At 40.0% G+C, this 17,692-nt stretch overlaps 1 protein-coding gene across 3 annotated transcripts in view; it reads right to left on the minus strand.

The window, feature by feature from the left end:
* npas2 (neuronal PAS domain protein 2) overlaps positions 1–17,692 on the minus strand; it is a 45,733-nt gene that overhangs the window by 12,403 nt on the left and 15,638 nt on the right. For all 3 annotated transcript variants that reach the window (XM_041952026.1, XM_041952027.1, XM_041952025.1), the window contains exons 2-9: positions 7,635–7,833; positions 5,524–5,580; positions 3,892–4,046; positions 3,680–3,771; positions 3,210–3,299; positions 2,541–2,661; positions 1,108–1,221; positions 791–909 (exon numbers count right to left, since the gene is read on the minus strand). In XM_041952026.1, the coding sequence (XP_041807960.1) occupies positions 791–909; positions 1,108–1,221; positions 2,541–2,661; positions 3,210–3,299; positions 3,680–3,771; positions 3,892–4,046; positions 5,524–5,580; positions 7,635–7,690 (804 nt within the window). In that variant the 5' untranslated portion in view covers positions 7,691–7,833. The remainder of the gene's footprint in view (positions 1–790; positions 910–1,107; positions 1,222–2,540; positions 2,662–3,209; positions 3,300–3,679; positions 3,772–3,891; positions 4,047–5,523; positions 5,581–7,634; positions 7,834–17,692) is intronic.

Below are 17,692 nucleotides of genomic sequence, written 5' to 3' on the forward strand. Positions count from 1 at the left end.
ATATTTTTGTGTCACAGTCAGTTTCCATCAGAATATTGCCTAAGAGCTGTAACCTTCAACATCCAAGAAGCCTGTGAAGAAAAGCTTATGACAATTGCAACTAGTCTGTGGGAGAAATAGTGAAAAATAGTGTAGAGTTCAAAAACTGCAGATTAAACCCATTATTTGCATTAGATTTATTTTGTGTCTGACTATCTGAGAGAAAAAATATTCCATGCCATGGGATCCAGACTTTACTGTTACAGTCATTCCATCTGGCAAATCAGTGCAATCAGTCTCTTTTACATTTTGGAATAAGTAGTGGGGGAGAGTTGAAGCGCGTCCAACAGATCTGGTTCTTCTGGTACTTTTGCTCTCTGAGCTCCAGCACATTTATGACAGAAAAAAGGCATGCGTACAAAAAAAATCAGAATGAAAAGATGAAGAAAAGAAGAATGTCATGCTGCCTCTGAAGAGAAAAAAACATTTATAAACACTTCATAGCGTCTTTGTGGAAAAAGGTCTCACCCTAACCTAACATGACATCCTGATGTGACTTGAATTTACTTCAATGACATGCCATGGGTCCAGATTTCGACCTGTATAGCACCTTTGGGATCAGATGCATCCTACTGATGCAATCAGCTGGAAGGTACACAGTGTGCCACAAGAAATCTCCAGAGAGCGCTTGACACGATGTGTGATCTCTCAGACAAAATCCCCCTCATGCCAAGGTCCATTCCTTTGAAAGCCATGATGCCACACACAGAAGACACACTGACAAACAACGGCACAAGTCTTGAGGTCTCACCTTTAGAAACTGTGGAGTGGCTAATCGTACAGTAGCAATGAGGCAGACCTGCTCCTCCAGCGATGACTGCAGGCTTCTTGGTAACGTCAACTCAAGCCCGTTACAAGAAGATGTAGGCACTGTGTGACAGAAGACAAGGCACATGGACACATGCAGTGGCAATGAAAAATTGCTACTTAATTTAATGTCTTTATTCCATTCTGTAAATTTATGCTAAATTAAGAGGGTTCATAAACTTTAACAACACTGTTTACTTAATGCAGAAACATTACACATTTTACTCAATTTTAAGGCTTTAAGGAAACAAAAATTCTTACCATTGTTATGAAACTTGAAATCTCCAACAAACTTGACATACTCGTATACGGGTGGCTCCTTTGGATCAATGTTACCTCTGGCTAGATGACAGCAAAATTCAATATGTGCCTCACCTGAAAAACAGCATGTTTTATATTAAAGGCTAACAGTCTCTTCATGATACAGTATATATGCATTTGTATCACAAATGATCTCAATTCTTTATGAGGTGCCTCTTGATCAGGTTTTGTGTGGCACTAACAATGCAGTAGTTACAGATCTGGAGCATGGAAACCTTGTATTCATCATACCAACAGATCTGACAATAGATAATGTTCCCTATTTAGTAGTCAAATAGCCAGAGGACAAAGAACAGGTTCACATCAACAAAAGGTTATGGCAGCCACCACGTGTATGTAATAAAATAATACAGTCATTAATACATTTCTTATATTCAGTGGGAGAGTCAAAGTAGCAGATTCATGGTTCAACATCAGTCAAAGCTTTAGTCACTTCACACTGTGAACTCTCTGAAGGAGAAACTTGTTAATGGAACACTTTGACCTCGACAAGACTTTTGAATTTCCTGCAGATATACTGTGGACGTGTGCATAATAAGCCCGCAGTTACATAGAAAATCAAAAATCAAAAGGCTTTGGGAGGACAGGCCAAGGAAGTCTGGGCACTGACTGAAGATGCCTTTTATGTGAGTTCAGCCAATGGCTCAAAAAAAATAAAAAAAATAAAAAAAAACTAAAAAGCAGGCGAATTTGAAAATCCACATCTTGTGTAACGTGATTCAGCATAGTGTGAACAGTAAGGCAGTCATTCTGCTTAAAGGCCAGCCACCCCGTTTTATGTAAGGACGACAAAAGATGGATGTCTCTTTTGAAATGTGCCCAAGACGTGATGATCACTCCAGACATGGCTCTGTGACAGTTTGCTATTTAGGCTAAGGACAGACCGAGACACGGGCCTCTCACCATCTCTCTTCCTCAGAAAAGCCCAATAGTAACACAGGATTAAGGTCAGTGTCTTGAGCCCCAGATATTACATTGCTTTGGATTACTGTGCTAACAGAACAGTGATTTAAAGTCTTAACTATGATACTAAGCTAGCTTCTATTATTAGCTAAAAGGCTAATCATAGATATACACTAATCAGCAATCCAATAAACCTTAGATCCTAATTCAGGAACCTGCTCTAAATATAAAGAGTTTCAAGTGTGGTTCACTGTGACACTATGATGGCTGGAAAAGAGTTGACAAGACTGATATCAAGAGTCAAGAGACAAAGATCATATTATACAGAATGTCGAGCATTACAACACTGACTAATATGTACAATTTATTTCTCCCACACGCGGAACTTTTGACCTCCTGATATAGAAGACACAGACAGAAACAGACAGGGCGCAGACGTGTGCAGGGAGGTCGCCCAGTAGGACACTCACTGTCAAGGAAGTCAGCAGCAATGGGGTCAGTCATCAGCATGTGGGATGATAGCAGCTTATACACCTCGCCGTGCTCCCGCTCCGGGAGGAAATTCAAGATATTTTGGTCCACCATATCTGACTGGTGCAAAAGGATAGATGAACGACGGTCAGTTTTTCGGGGAGTATGTCATGCGCGGCATAGTTGCAGCAGAAACAGAATTGCAGGTGATGTAATCAGTGTGCGCTAGAGGATATCTCTATTTCTGAATTTTAAGTATTTTAATATATGCTCAGAGTACAGCAAACACACACATTTTAGTTCATAAACATGAAAGAAGCCATGAAGTGAAATCTCTATCTTCTCTATCTATCTATATCTCTTGTATTTGTGTTTTGGGAACAAATAAGTAAAAATAAAACCTCCAGTATATTCTGGATCAGATCAGGTGAATTGCAGATATCAATTTATCAGTGCAGGTCAAATACTGGCCAATAAATATCTATAATAGTGCATTGATCTGTTTCTCATCAGGTGGCATTTATACCCAGGTGGCACCATGCTGCTGGCAGGCAAATATTTTTGTATGTTTGGACAAGAATAAGCCTGAAGCTGAAAAGTAAATATAAAGGACAACAATAAAACAAAGCAGTGTTCACAAGAGAATAAAATTAAGCTTTGTCACTTACCGGTAAATGGCCAATAAGTGAAGACACACTGTCAGACACGTATATAATGTTGCCATCTGTAGTTAATGCTACCAAGAAACCATCTAGAGCCTGCAGGAAGAGGGAGAAAGTGGGCACTTTGAGGAGGAGGTTATAAGAACAGCACGGGGTGAATGAAACATTGCACTCTTACGTTAAATGCATTAAACAATTACACTGCCGCATGTTGTTGATGTGCTGTTATTTGCTCTTTTTGGTGCCCTATCTGCCTCGAAGTGCCTCCTCTACTTCTAGCACAGTTCAGGGGTTCTTACATTTCCACCAACAGTGAAAATATCATTCAGCAGAAAATTGAATTCTCATCACGTCATCTTGCCCAGCTCTCCATGGGCATTTTAGGGGGAATGTCTCCTTTTTTATTATCACCATCAGTCAATGTCAGAGCTTAACAGACTTCTACTGTTCTACGAAAACATCCTCCTGAGCTTTACCTCCAGCATTAGCTGGGTGAACTCCTCATTACTGAGGAACGACGGCTTCCAGTCCTGTCTCACATCACACGTTTCATTCTGTGCAGTGATGTCTGAAAAAGACAAGGACGAGGATTAAGTATATAACACGACAAACTCAGATTCCTGCCTGTATATTACAATGTAGTCCATAACTTTTTCAAACTAAGAATGCATGCGTTAGTTTCGCTTACCTTTTTGTTTCTGCAAGAAGTCAATAGTTCTCTGCAATATGGTGGACTTGTCCATCTTGCGTGGATGGCCTTGACCCTGCAGCATGGTGCATAGCTCCTTGATGAGGACATTGAATTGATCTCTTCTTTTCTTCTCAGATTTGTTTCGAGATGCCCTTCAGCAGCCAACACACAAGAACAACTTTAAGTCGGTGGAACTGCAGGTGGAAGCTCAGCCTATCAAAGTACATTTTTCCTGTTCAGACTGCACATCCCTTCTTCCTAACAAAAGCGAGGCGAGACTGCAAGGACACACTCAGTTGCAGACAGACAAAAGAATAACAACAATTCAGAGTGGATGATGGAGCAGGGAGAGACAAAGAAGTGAGAGAGGGGTAAGAGCAAGCACAGTGCTGACAACCAGCAGAGCCTGAGTCAGAGTTTGCTCTTATCGGCGAGTAAAATAACGAAGACAGAGCATGAAAAAAAGGTGAATATTGGATTTACATCCAAAAACAGGACCCCAGATGAATGCTAATGTGGCCATCCCATTAGCCATAACAACTTAGGGCTGTGTGTCTGTCAGCTGGTTTCAGATCTCCTCTGCAACGTGTACCCAGAAGTCATTTTAGTGGATTCAAGGTTTGTGTAATTACAAATGTATTTCGATAAATCACTCGTTTCCTCAAAGGGGTCAGAGCAGGCATTTTGGAGGAACCGGTGACAAATTTAATTTGCAGAAATCCGACATAGCATGAACGTCACAATCATAAAAAATGTAACTATCCTATTACAAGGACAGAGCAGTTTGAAGTTTCATTCATAATGTTGACATTTAAATGCTGGGCAGCATGTTTATTCATTCTGTTTAAACCTGGTATTTCTGCACAGTATCAGATAAAAACAAACTAATATTATTAGTATTATACTATTTGTAAAATTAGACTCCAGCAGCAGCTGCGTAGGGTTGTTTCCAACTCGTGTGATCCAATTTAATAACTCCAGAGCATTGTAAAGTCCAAAAGTCAAATTTATTGAACTGACAAAATTGATGAGTTATATTCATCAGAGGAAGCTGATTTAATAAAAAAAAGACTAGCTCGTTCTAACTGATGAATCACCTTATTCAAATGGAGAACTTTGTTTGAGGACTTTTTATTTCTGTATTTTTTTAGGCTGATGATGTCCTAAACTACTGTATGACGACAGACACTTGAAGGTTCATTCAAAACCTCAATAGTAGCTTGGAATGTAAAAAAATGGCTTTTAGTACAGGCATACTATTAGAAGCAAGAGGTGACAACCAGCAATCATCACTTGTGGGTGCATTTCTTTTACCAGAATCGTGTCTATTTATTAATCTAAAATTATGCTCAGATGGCCTTTAATTTCCACAGACTTCATTGCTAATCATAATGTGACATTATAGCTTCAGGTTTCTTTTCAAATGATTAACTACCATAGCTGCATGTTTTCCACTCTCATTACTGAAGGAGCAAGGACAGACAAATCCATTTAGTGAAGGTGTGACTAAATGACTTAACATTTCCACACTCTATCCAGTACATGTACATATAATGTACTGCATACAGTCAGAGTCAAAGTCCAAGCTGACAGACATAGAAACATAAACATATACACAAGACTCATTACCTTTTAGCCCTGTCTTTCTCATCTTCATCCATTAAATCATCCACGCAGCTGTTGGTGCTGGAAAACAAAGGGGTACAAGGTAAATGTAGTTAGCAGAGTTCCACTGGCTACATCCACATGCATTTTCCACTGGCAACGCTGTGATTCTGTTCAAATAACCCAGTAACCCAGATGAAGTGCCTTGCTTTTCTCCCATATTTAACAGGTCAGTGTGGCATCTAAACTTCCTGATCCATAAATGTGTTTTTGGTTTATGCTGCACGTTCAGGCTCACGCAGTTTCATAGCAACAAGAAGTACAGTAGCAAGTTTAACATCTGAAATCACATTTTATGTCCCTTGTATTAGAAGGCACCTTGTGCTCTGCGGTGGGAGGGCTTAGCCAGCAGCCACAACGTTATCCATTTTACTCATTGTTGCAGTAGACGTTTTACTATCAGAGGTCAGAACAGTGTAGACTTTTATATACTGTAACAGGTTCATTAATGGCTACAGAGAAACAGTAAGCAGCAAGTTGCTATGTGCATGTTACAACAGTGACAGATAAGAAATTTCAAGGAGTGCCAGCAGACTTTTGCTACCCTGATACTTAGTCAAGTTCCACTGGGTTTGGGTCAGGTTCAGCGTGTTTTGTTGTGTGAAGCTTCAGGCTCCAGTCGGGTTTAGTTATTTCTATTGTAATTCACTAAGACATTTTTGTCCCTCACCCGCACCCACGTCATGTGTTGCAAGTAGAGAAGTAAAAGAGTACAGAAACAGTGTAGCATTAGCCATATAAAGCCAAAACTTTGCTTCTGGTTTAGGTTTGAGTTTTAGGCCTGTGTAGAACTTACTGCAGTAAGATGCCTGTTTTGATTTAGAAATTGCAGTAAAGCAATACATACATGTCAGCATTGGTCTGATATTTTGTGTGTTTAAGGTTTTGTTTTCCTGATATGAATCGAGGGTCTAAGGATAGATAAAAACATGATCAGTAATGACGTATGATCACATGATTATAATGACAACAGGGTACCAAGCTTTTCCATTAACACAGTGATGTGGGCTAAGCAGAAGAAAGGTCAGAAACAGGTGTGCATGTGTATACTTGCATTTGTATAGCTTAAATATTGTAGCACACTCCAGCTCAGACTGGGAGGTTATTCAACGTGCATGAGACAGATCCCTTCAACTGTTCTGAGCCCAAATTTACTAAATGAGCTCTTACAATGTGTTTTTACACTCATGCTTATTTAATATGTTCCCTTGTGCTTTGTAATATTACATACTGACAGTTACAGATGATGGAAAAAGTTTGATGGATGCCAAATTCTTGTAAAAATCTGAGCCAGCTGAATCCTTCTTAGAAACCACTTTCACCCATACAGTTGTCTATCATCTTATTCCTCAATTAGTCAACCCACACTCTGGTCCATTTCCAACAGTAACTTTGCCATAGTCAGACTGAAAACATCTTGTCAGACTTTCTGACTAGTAGCTCAGCTCCCTCTTTATTATCACCGGTTATTTCACAGGAATAATAATAGATCTGTGCAACACATTGAACTATTGTTCAGCAGTCATGAAAAGAAGATTATGTGTGGATATTTTTTAGATGGTGCTCAGCTGATGAATAGAAACACAAACCAGCCACTGAAATTGTCAGTAGTGGTAGAGGAGGACAGGAGGAGTAATAAGAGAGGTTCTTTTGAGGAGAAAATGACAAAAGCTATATTACTTTCAATTTTTTTTCAACATCTTGTCTACATTATCATCTAGCCAAAAGAAGCCGGTGGCACTATTCAGGATGATAGATGTCTATTCTACCCAGTAGTGCTTATAATTCATAAAGGAAATGTTCAAAATTTGAACACCAACTGTCATAACTGGACTCATGCAGGATATGAGATGCCTGTTTTAGAGTAAAGGAAGGTCTCCAATGCATCTTATGACTACATTTGCATGCAGACAGCATATCCCAGCTCAGGATTCTTCCACCCTTTAATGCAACATCTTTATTACGAATATTTCAAACGTTGAAGCACAACATAGAATGTGTAGATACAAAAGACTGGATACGAAGCGGAAATACAAAAAGATCACAGAGTAAACCTAAGTTGTTCTGATACTCACTCCCATTCCCTGCGGGTGGACGGACAGGGGCCACCGAAGTCAGAAAGGTTGTCCATACTCACTCCCTTTCCCAACCAGGCCCTTTCTGAAGTCTTATAAGTCCCATCAGCGCTGACCTCGTCTGAACACTCTTTTGGAAAAACCTACCGCGGACCAGCTGCCCGCCGTCTCCTGGAGTCCACCAAAGAAACGCCAAATCCTGTGAAGACAGACCAAACGGATTACGGCATTCTGCAAGTGGGCATTTTGTTGAGGATGACAAATTCACATGACATAAACAGGTATTTTCTTTGAGACCTGTTTAAGGAAAATACAGGAAGGTCCTCCATTCATCTGCTCTTTTTTTCTATAAGGACTTCATGGGTTTTAATGGATAACCATTAAAAATACAATACACACTTTACATTGTATTATTAACGGTTTAACAATACAATGTACACTTTACATTTATTAATGGCTATCCAGCAAAACAACCACAGTCTTCAGTTACTTCATCGCTAAAAAAGTGTTTTTTTGCACAGGAGGAGCTCCCCTGACCTAGAAAAATGTCTGAAGCAGAAACCTCTTTTGATAACCCAGCATAAAAAAGAAGAGTGTAGAGCAGCCACCTCCTTCACATCCCTTGTATAAGGCGAGCTTAAACAACAGCAGACACCTCTATTATAAGCCAAACTAAGAACTCACAGACTGGAGCCTCGGCCAGCTGCAATGACACAACATACAGCTGTATTCAATTCGACATGTTCATACATTATCTGCATATATTCTACACACTGTTTTAATTCTTTATGTGGTCAACAGAACATACATCATCTAAGTCCAAAATAGTCACAATAACAAAGAGTAATTATTTTCCAGTAGGGAAACTACACGCACTGCTTTCCTTTAACCTTGATTAAATTAGTCTGCAGTTTTGTGGTCTGGAAATTTTTTACATTACACATCAATAACATACCCAAGTTATTATTATTATTACAGTTGGTGGGTAATGTGAATTCATTTAGTCGTCAGTGTGTTTGTTTTGTGGGCTTGTCTTTATTTCACATGTACACAGAGGGATGTACATAAGAAGCCACTGGGAAACTACCAGTTATTGCATTTTCCATCGCTTTCAATTAAGATGCGACCCATTGTCACAGGGGGGAAACTTTCATGGAAATTTAAGCGTGGTGTGGCACAACCCCAAATAACTAACAACTCAAAACAGAAAACAAAATCCAACATCCTATACTTTAATTCAAACTGATCCAAGCTGACAGAGAGTCTTGTGCCCTTCAGCAAAGGAAAAGGAGTAAATTCTAATGCTGAAATGAAGATATTCCATTATAGGGATCATTTTCTGTCTTAGCGTATATTCCCTATGAGCCCCTCTTTCTCTATTCTTATAGCGCATGCAAACATACAACTGTGTGTAGCTGGTCAACATTGTGTGACTTGTAAAAATGTAAATGTGTGAATGTTATTGACCGGCGACCCGTCCAGGGTGAACCCTGCCTCCCACACAGTGGGTATATCTGAGGGATGTATGGATGTATGGATGACTAAACTGCCATGTCTTGCTGAAAAAACATTTTTTTTCCCATGTAATTGCTGATCACATCCACGAATCAATCTCAGTCACAGATTTTATTTTAAAGAATATCCTAATGTACCTTTTTTTTTTTTAAACTAATGGGTCTTTGTAGCAAAAACATATTTAATATCGCAGTTTACCTCAAACCCGGATCTTTCGTTAGTGTCAGCGAACATGTATCATCACTGAAATGCATGCTCTCATTTCAGGTGATATAATCTGATTTACAATATGTATCAGCTGATATGCCAAAAGAGACCACTGTAAACCTAAAAGCATGTCACTTATGCTTGCCCCTTTTAATTTATCGTGAAGTCATGTGCTGTCCAATGCTGCTATATGCACTGCTGTTCAGTTTTTTTTTATGCTCATATGTTCCCGTTCGTACTTCTGATTCAACAGATCACACATCACTGTTTTCTGATTTGCTCTCCTCTTCTGTGCTTTATTGCAAACTCTCTGCTCTCCACGCTTGGTGTTACTGCTTCACGGTACAAAACCTCCAAATTCAAAAAATCCCATTAAGCTGACACATTCAATTATTTAGAAACAATTTCTCTTTGGTTACTTTGGTCAATACACAGATTCACATTTTCTCTGTTATGCACGAAAGAAGCGGCAGGTGACAATTTGGGATGAAGACATAAATCTCCGGGGAATAATGCATTGCTCAACCAATGAATTCTCTTCATGTACATCTAATCTGAAAAAGTTATTTGCTTTTGACTGACAGCTTTCAATGCAGGAAGTGACGTGGATGGACAGGATTTGCCTTAAACATGGGAGGCCCAGTTTCACATCCTGTATCCTACTTCAAGTCAGCAACAAGTGTTCTAACCTTGACTATACCTTAACTCTTCTGTACAGCACCTTCAGGCTTGGCTAGTTCAAAGAAGGTAGGAATGACTTTTCAGTTCAAACCAACTGAAAGACGCCTTTCCATTACAGTGTTAATTAATGTAAACAGGCCAATATTGACTCCTTTCCTCCCATGTCCACACAAACACATGAGAAATGAAAGCAGGAAAAGCAGCAGGGGGAAACTTGGCACTCAGAGCCCAGGACGCTCGAGATCGCTGAATGACTGATGACTGAAATTCTGAAGGGTTGCAGATAATTCAAGCTATTATTCAATTGGGCCATTACGATTTTAATGTTTCTAAAACTGATATTTTCACATTCTTTTCATGTTCAGCAAACACTCATTCTTAATCAGAATCATAACTTCTGCATTTACTGCAGTGCCGCCCGTACTTAATGACAAACTACTGTCTAGACAGATTACAGTTTAAGAGCATGAGACAGAAAGTTCCTAACTCAAAAAAAAATCCTGAAATGTTAACACAGTAAAAAAAAAAAAAAAGTAAAACATTCCTATATGAGCAAGATAAAATTAAAATTAGTTAATACTGATAATCTAACCTTGTGTGAAAAAGTCTATTTTGGAAAATTTACTGAAAAATATCCAATTTCAGGTGCATCAAGAATTGCTTTGTGCAGCTTTAACTCACTCACTCTGCAGAGCTGTGAAAAACGACACCTCACATATCAGCCTGCATTCTTTGACTGTATTGAGGTTAAACAACACCTTGCAAGGTTAGCAGCTAAAAAGCAGCAGAGTCTGGTTATATTTGTCCCCTCAGGTATTTAAAGCCTTTGACTCGCCCTGACACTGAAGTTCAAGTTCATGACCAAGCTGTACGTAAGCAGGCTGTGTTTGTTTTTTTGAAAGAGGTATAGGTTTCATTTTAAAGTTTAATGGAGGAAAAACACCTGCTGCCACACCTGAACCTCACACCGCACCCTATAGCTTGTTATATGTTGTTCCTTTCTATATTTAATTTCATCGTGCTCACTAGGTTTCCTGAGGCCAGCAGCATCAGCATAGTAAAAGGTTGCATCTGGTGTTACATTCATGAACGTCCAGTAGATTTTAAATGTTAGAACCAGCCTTTTCAATGCTATCAGTGAAAACAGCTGATTACTTAGATCAGAAAAGAGTGAGCTGGTGTCACCAAACACACCAGCACCAGTCTTTGAACATTATATTGTAAACCAAAATAAAACCATTTGACGTACCACAACATCACACATCAAGTCATCCGACAGAGCCTCATTTAGGGATTATCAACACCGCTGCATGTTTCTGAGTTACAGAAACTCATCTGTTTAGATTGGCGTACTCCATCTGACCACAGCCACTGTCCATTTCTCTCTTTCTTTCCTTTCTCTTACATCTTTTTAAATTGTACTTTATTGCTATTCTTATTTGTTTCTTAAACTCTGTGTTTGTTTTAATGATGTAAGGTGACATTGAGTGTCCGGAAAGGCGCCTATAAATTAAAAGCATTACTATCATTATTATTATTATAGTTCAACCCAAAATCGAATTCTCCATCCAGATTATTTTGGTCGAGATAATCCGAGATAATTGTTGCGTTGTGAGCAATTTCGTGTTGGAACTATTTTCTTTCGACTGAACTACACTCATCAGCGGTATGACCGCCGTACTCCCTGAACCCTAGTCTGAAATTGCTAGCTTGTGGAGATTAGTTTCTAGCTAACTGCTACTGCTAATTAACGTTAAGATCAGCACTGTCATGAGCATGAGCCTCTCGACAATGAGGAGATGCACACCTCCTTCTACACATTGATGGAGTGGCAGGCGTGGTTCAGTAAAAAAAAACAAAAAACAGTTCAGACATGACTTTGCTCACGACAGAGTCTGAGGATTATCTTGAGTCACCGGGTCACAATTTCTGGAAAGAGACATTGCTGTTGAGTATTTTTAATGCTTGAGCTGAGAGCCATCTGGTTCCATTACATTCGAGAGAAGGCAGACATTTCTACAGCCGATATCTCCAGAGCACAGCAACTCGCACCGAAACAATCTAGATGGACAAACAGCACTACAGATAAGAGGAATGAATTTTGCTTTTGGGGTGAACTGTCCCTTTAATGATGGATTACAGCTCTCGAACTAACAGGTTGTATTTGATACCATCAGTAACTTATATAACAACAACTCGGGATAGGAACGGCTTATAAATCACCTGAGCACAGTTGAGTGATGTTGACCTCAGATATTTCCCCGTAGCTGTCAAAGACAAAATACCTGTTTTTGACGTCAGTAGCTGAGGTGTGGCCGACAAGCCTGTCAGCGTCAGCATGTAAGGATTGCAGCAGATTACAGATTTTCTGACACACATAGATGGCATGCATGTTCTGTGAATATGTATTTCTATCTGATTTCCATACTGAGCATTATAGTGTGATCTGACACACAGACAGTTTAAGACGTTATTATCCGCCTTACAATCTTTAAGTCATTTCAAAAATATGCTGTAGACGAGAGCAAAGCCCAGACTTTTTTACCACATAATGCTTTGAATTGTTTTATCTTAGACTATGTTTACTGGGTAAGTCATACAACAGTGCAGTTTATCTGTAATCTACTCTTAGTCCAAACACCAAAGAAAACCTGCTTCATTGTTGGTATCGTACAGGACAGAAACTGTGTAATTGTTGTGCCTTTCATTTATTCTAACACTAACAAATTAGAATTAAGACTAGATTAAAGACTTTCAGAATTACCTTGCATCTACAATGACCCGGTTAATAAATAATTCAACTGGAGAGTTTTTATTAGGGTGAGACTAAATAAAATTGCCAACCATCAAAGATTTTACCAGACCAGAGATATTATGGAGGATATACCTGCAATATTTCTGGGCATATCAGGCCATTATTGGCAATGTTTTGTATCAAGGGGCAGGACTGCTTCGTGGTAACACAGGATTTGTGCATCAACGTGATGAGGCAACTAGATTTGTCTGGTGTTTAATCTGCTGGGTCAGCCCAAGACATGCCAGTCCATGAACAGTTTCTCAATTGCTTTTCCAGATCTTTATCAAAATATACAGGACAACACCACATAAATAAAATCCAGATCGATTTCACCCACACTTAGCTTTTAATGGTCAAAGCAGAAATGGTCAGAACAGGTGACTCATACTATTCATGCGTAGAATTATTTTGTGTTTATAATAAGCCGATATCACCAGCTCAGCTTGGCATTTTAAAACTTTCAATGTGAGCTACAGGCCATGTCCAATTATCAAAACCACAAAAAAGCAGAAAACCACTTGAGAGCACAAGCACAACCAGAAGAAAAATCTGTTGTGCTTTCAAAAAAGGTACACTTTAAACCGGGTAAGTTGCAAATAATGGCTTCATCAATGGTTTAAAAATAATTTAGCGAAGCAACCTTCAGCTGTAATAGAACATGAGTACAAAACAAACACATCCTGTAGCAAAAAAATAAACAATAAAAAAAAACGAAGGCTGGACCCAAGATCTGGACAATAAAGTGCCCAGAGTGAAAGCTCACAATGAAATAAATGTTTATCACCACCATAACGCTTTACTGTTGTTGGCTGTATTTTTACCATGTCCTTCCATAATGAAGTAAAGAACAACAATTTATACAGCCATTAGTTATAACGCGTTAAGTCTGCTTACTTCCTGGTGCAACAAAAAATCTATTCTATGAAACACCACAATAAACCCACTTATTAAGTGCTGATGATCATTATCAAGAGAGGACTTGTCCACGCGGTTTTCATGTTAATGAAATACTTTGGTATTTTGGTATTCCAGCCAGGTACTTGCTAAACCAGCAGCAGAGTCTGGGGTAGTGACTGCTACTGCCCGCTTGTGTAAAAGTTTACATTGCCTGACCACCTCCACCTGCATCTGGTTTTGAGCCGACAGCTCAAGCTGTCAGGTAAACATTAACTGGGCCTGGACAAGCTTAGTTTCTTAGTATCTAGGTCTGGTTGCTTTAGCTTAGACTGCATTTACTCTGAAATCATTTTGTACAGAACTACCCAGAACTCATTTGCTCTATTTCCCCATAAGAAAGTTATTATGACTAAATGTTATCATATAAAACTGATCTGAACCTCACCAGTATACAACATCTATATGCCACAGAGATATCTGCTGGACCTTTGCTTGTATCAACAAATAAGTCACAGTTTCCTGTTGTAATTTCTGCTTTATGTGTAAGGCTCCCCTTAAGGGAGAAGAAAACAGGAAGCACTTCTATTGGTTACACACCTACAAATGGAAAACAGTGGGAAGTCCAATAAGTGCACTCACTGACCCTTTAACTTCCCAGTATGTACATGGTAAATAAGTCATTCTGCACACTTCATCCCAGGCTCAAGCAGAGGAAATCACTCTGTCCATAAGTAAACCGTGTCCACTGCAAATGAGAAGCCCCAAGTGCCTTGACAAGAAGAAAACTGCGGTTTAGTCAGAGAAATGTGAACTCCAGTAGACGTAAAGCTGCCAGGTTGGGTAACATCAGCCTGACCTAAGCCCGCTGAGAAATTATTTAATGTTTTCTCTTCCTGTGACCTTTAACATTGTGTTATCTGACGTCTTAGATGACACCATGACGAAAATCCCTTCAGTGTTTTGCCGTGAATGTCATCAGCGGCGGTACAACGGGGAAAAAAATAGGTTATTTCAACCTTGTAACCAGGGCACTTGATGACTGTGAGCTGAAAACATGTAAGCAGCATTCAAGAGCGCTGGGTGTATGTAACGTTGCTACTCCTGTATGTGACAGATACACCTTCAGCCTGCACAGCCTGGCTCCAGTACAAAATGACTAACCGGGTCCTGAAAAGGGGGCCAATTATGCGGCCGATCACCTCTAAGTTCATTAAGACTGAGGCCACTCACGAACTCGGATGTTAGAAACACTGTAAACGGGTGGCAGCGAGATGACAACATTTTGCGCTCGTCTGTCAAGAGTGACGCAAAACTGCAAGCTTAAATGAAATCCCCACGTACCTTGACAGCGGCTCCGCAGCAGAAATAAAGATCCACACTTAACTTTCATCAATCCGCTCATTTTCTTTTTAAAACTACAGCATCGCAGCTGAGCGCAACTAGCAGCGTTTGACTGGCCAGGCGAGGGCACCGAACGCGTTCAATTGCATAACAACGCCTAAGTTAATAACGTGCTGTTATTAATCGCCGGTGAGCCGTCTGTGGCTTTGGCAGTCCTAATTTATCAACAGCACACGACCAAATTCCCCGTCCGTGGTATTCGCCAGTCGCGGGCTGCGTCCGTCTATTTTCCAGGCACTGTACTCCACATCCTCCGCTGGCAGCGGCTTGTAAACAGGACCGAGTGGCTGCGAGCTGAGAAAGTAGGTCAGCTGGTAGCTCAATACTCGGCTAACGACGGCAGCAGCATAAGCAACACAACCGAAAGAAACCTGTAGTGACCGGGGAGAGGGGGCCGATCGTAATCTTTAACACGTGCTCAATGCATAACAGCAGCCCACTGAATGTCATTTCCAGTACTATAAATGGAGAATGGTGTATAATGTGTGGATGTGCGTTTGTAGCGTAGTTTGCTCGGGGTGTGGGACTGTGAATGGTACGGTCTGAAGTGTAGCCTAATACCACTTAGCCATGGAAGCATGACAAGTAGCCTTTGAACTGTGAGGCTAGCCGCACATTTCCCCAGAAAGACGAAGAAAAATGTGCATTAAATGATCGCTGGCCCTCAGGTGCTGTCAGTCTGCAGCATGAGGGCTGTGGCGTGTAGAGGAGGTGAGGGTAAATGTCTCCTCCCTGCCAGTAAGACAGCAGATTAGCCTGTCTGACCTTGTTTGTAAGTTTATGAAACTATTTATTTTAGTCTGGGGACAAAAAAAAACCTGGGCTATACAGCAAGATGACACAACCTACGAGCAAAACAAGAAGCTGAAGGCTTTTGTTTTTCCCCTCAAGTACTTCCCCACTTCCTATGTTTTTTTTACAACTTCCTGGTTGCCTTTTCCCTCAGCTGAAGTCCCAAATGTGGGTCAGCGGTCTGCATGACTAATTTCAAGGGCTCATAATGGACCGGCTCCAAATGTTTCGCTTCTGTCAAATGATCACCCAGATGGCTCCGCATGCAGACGTATATCCAGGTGGTGAGAACTTTTAAAACATTAAAACCACTGACAGTGAGCATTTAAGGCAATCTGTTTACTTAAAGACACTATTTTGAGATAATAAGAGGAGGGTGAAACTTTAGACTCTAAAACATCCCTATCAGTATTTGCCTGTCATAATCACCAGTATGTTAATCATTCCACAGTCAATCTTATTGTGCAGTCTCCACAGTCTACAGTTGCAGCAGAAAGATCCTGACTTTGATTAACAGCATTTGAGTGACGACAAGCACAAGTGTGACTAAAGCCATGAAATCACTACTACTGACTCTAACTATAATTTAGTTGTGATAACTGGTTTTCAACAGGTTGATGTTCAGTGTTTTTTTGTTAATTTTATGACAAACCTGAATGTAAGCCAGTGTTTTTGCTGACTAAAGAACAAAGCTGTAATCTTGGAAAGTGAGCTGCTAAATATGTGACCTGTGACTCTCTTTTCACAGTCTGAATTTTCAAAGTCTGGTGTGCCTCTTAGCAAAACAGATGGGCATTTACACACTAGTTTGCACTGGTAGACCATTTTAAAGCTGTGTAATGTCTGTTTATTGTTCATAAACAACTGAACAAAGCACATTTTGGATTATATTCAAAAGGTGTTACCATTATGTAATGCAGTGTTTCATGAAAAACTCGAATTACTGCCTCTCTGCCAACCAGTCAAGTTGCAGTTCACATCCACGTCTGTCCACACTCATATAATATGTGCAGTTAAGACTTTGAAGGACTTTAATAAACGTAAGTGAAAAACATTGATCCATAGTACACCGCCCCGAGCAAGTCTAAAAAGCACTGAATGAGGGAGTCGATGTCCAACAATGGTCCAGAGTCCGAATCAAACGAGAACAACATTATACTTGTGCATGCTGGAACTCTTATGAGACCAGTCCACCAGGACACCAGCTGCTAAGCTGTTTGTGTATCATGATAATCACACTAAAGGATTTTCCCTCTGGCTGTATTGACTTAGTGATGTCTGACAGACCTCTGATAAGAAATGTGTACTCCTGTCAGGGTCTTAGATATTTAGACAAAGCCTTGTCGCTGTGTGTTACAGGAGACACTTTGTAGCTATTACTTTGATGCTGTCATCTCTTATATAATCTCACATCGTCCTTTCCTTTTAATACTTGATGTTAAGGTTGCATAGAGGAGTTTCCCTAATAGGCAGTCTTGTGATAAAGGCCATTTGTCATGTGAGAGAAGAGAAACTACAACAGAGCACATGAGACTCAACTGCTTTGACAAATCAGTCTATGACATCAGAAAATGTCAAGTGAATGTTCCCAATTAGACAAATGGAGCTTCTCATAATGGAGAGGGCAAGTGTTGGCCTGTGACTATGAGGTGGCTCTTGAAACACTTCAGCAAATACTTTTAAAGATTGAAACATTCTGTATCCCCTTCAAACACATGCAATCAAATATGAAGAAGAAGCTGTACAGTGTCATATAACAAAATATTCA

This window comes from Chelmon rostratus, chromosome 14 (genome assembly GCF_017976325.1).
Source record: "Chelmon rostratus isolate fCheRos1 chromosome 14, fCheRos1.pri, whole genome shotgun sequence".
NCBI classification, from domain to species: Eukaryota; Metazoa; Chordata; class Actinopteri; order Chaetodontiformes; family Chaetodontidae; genus Chelmon; species Chelmon rostratus.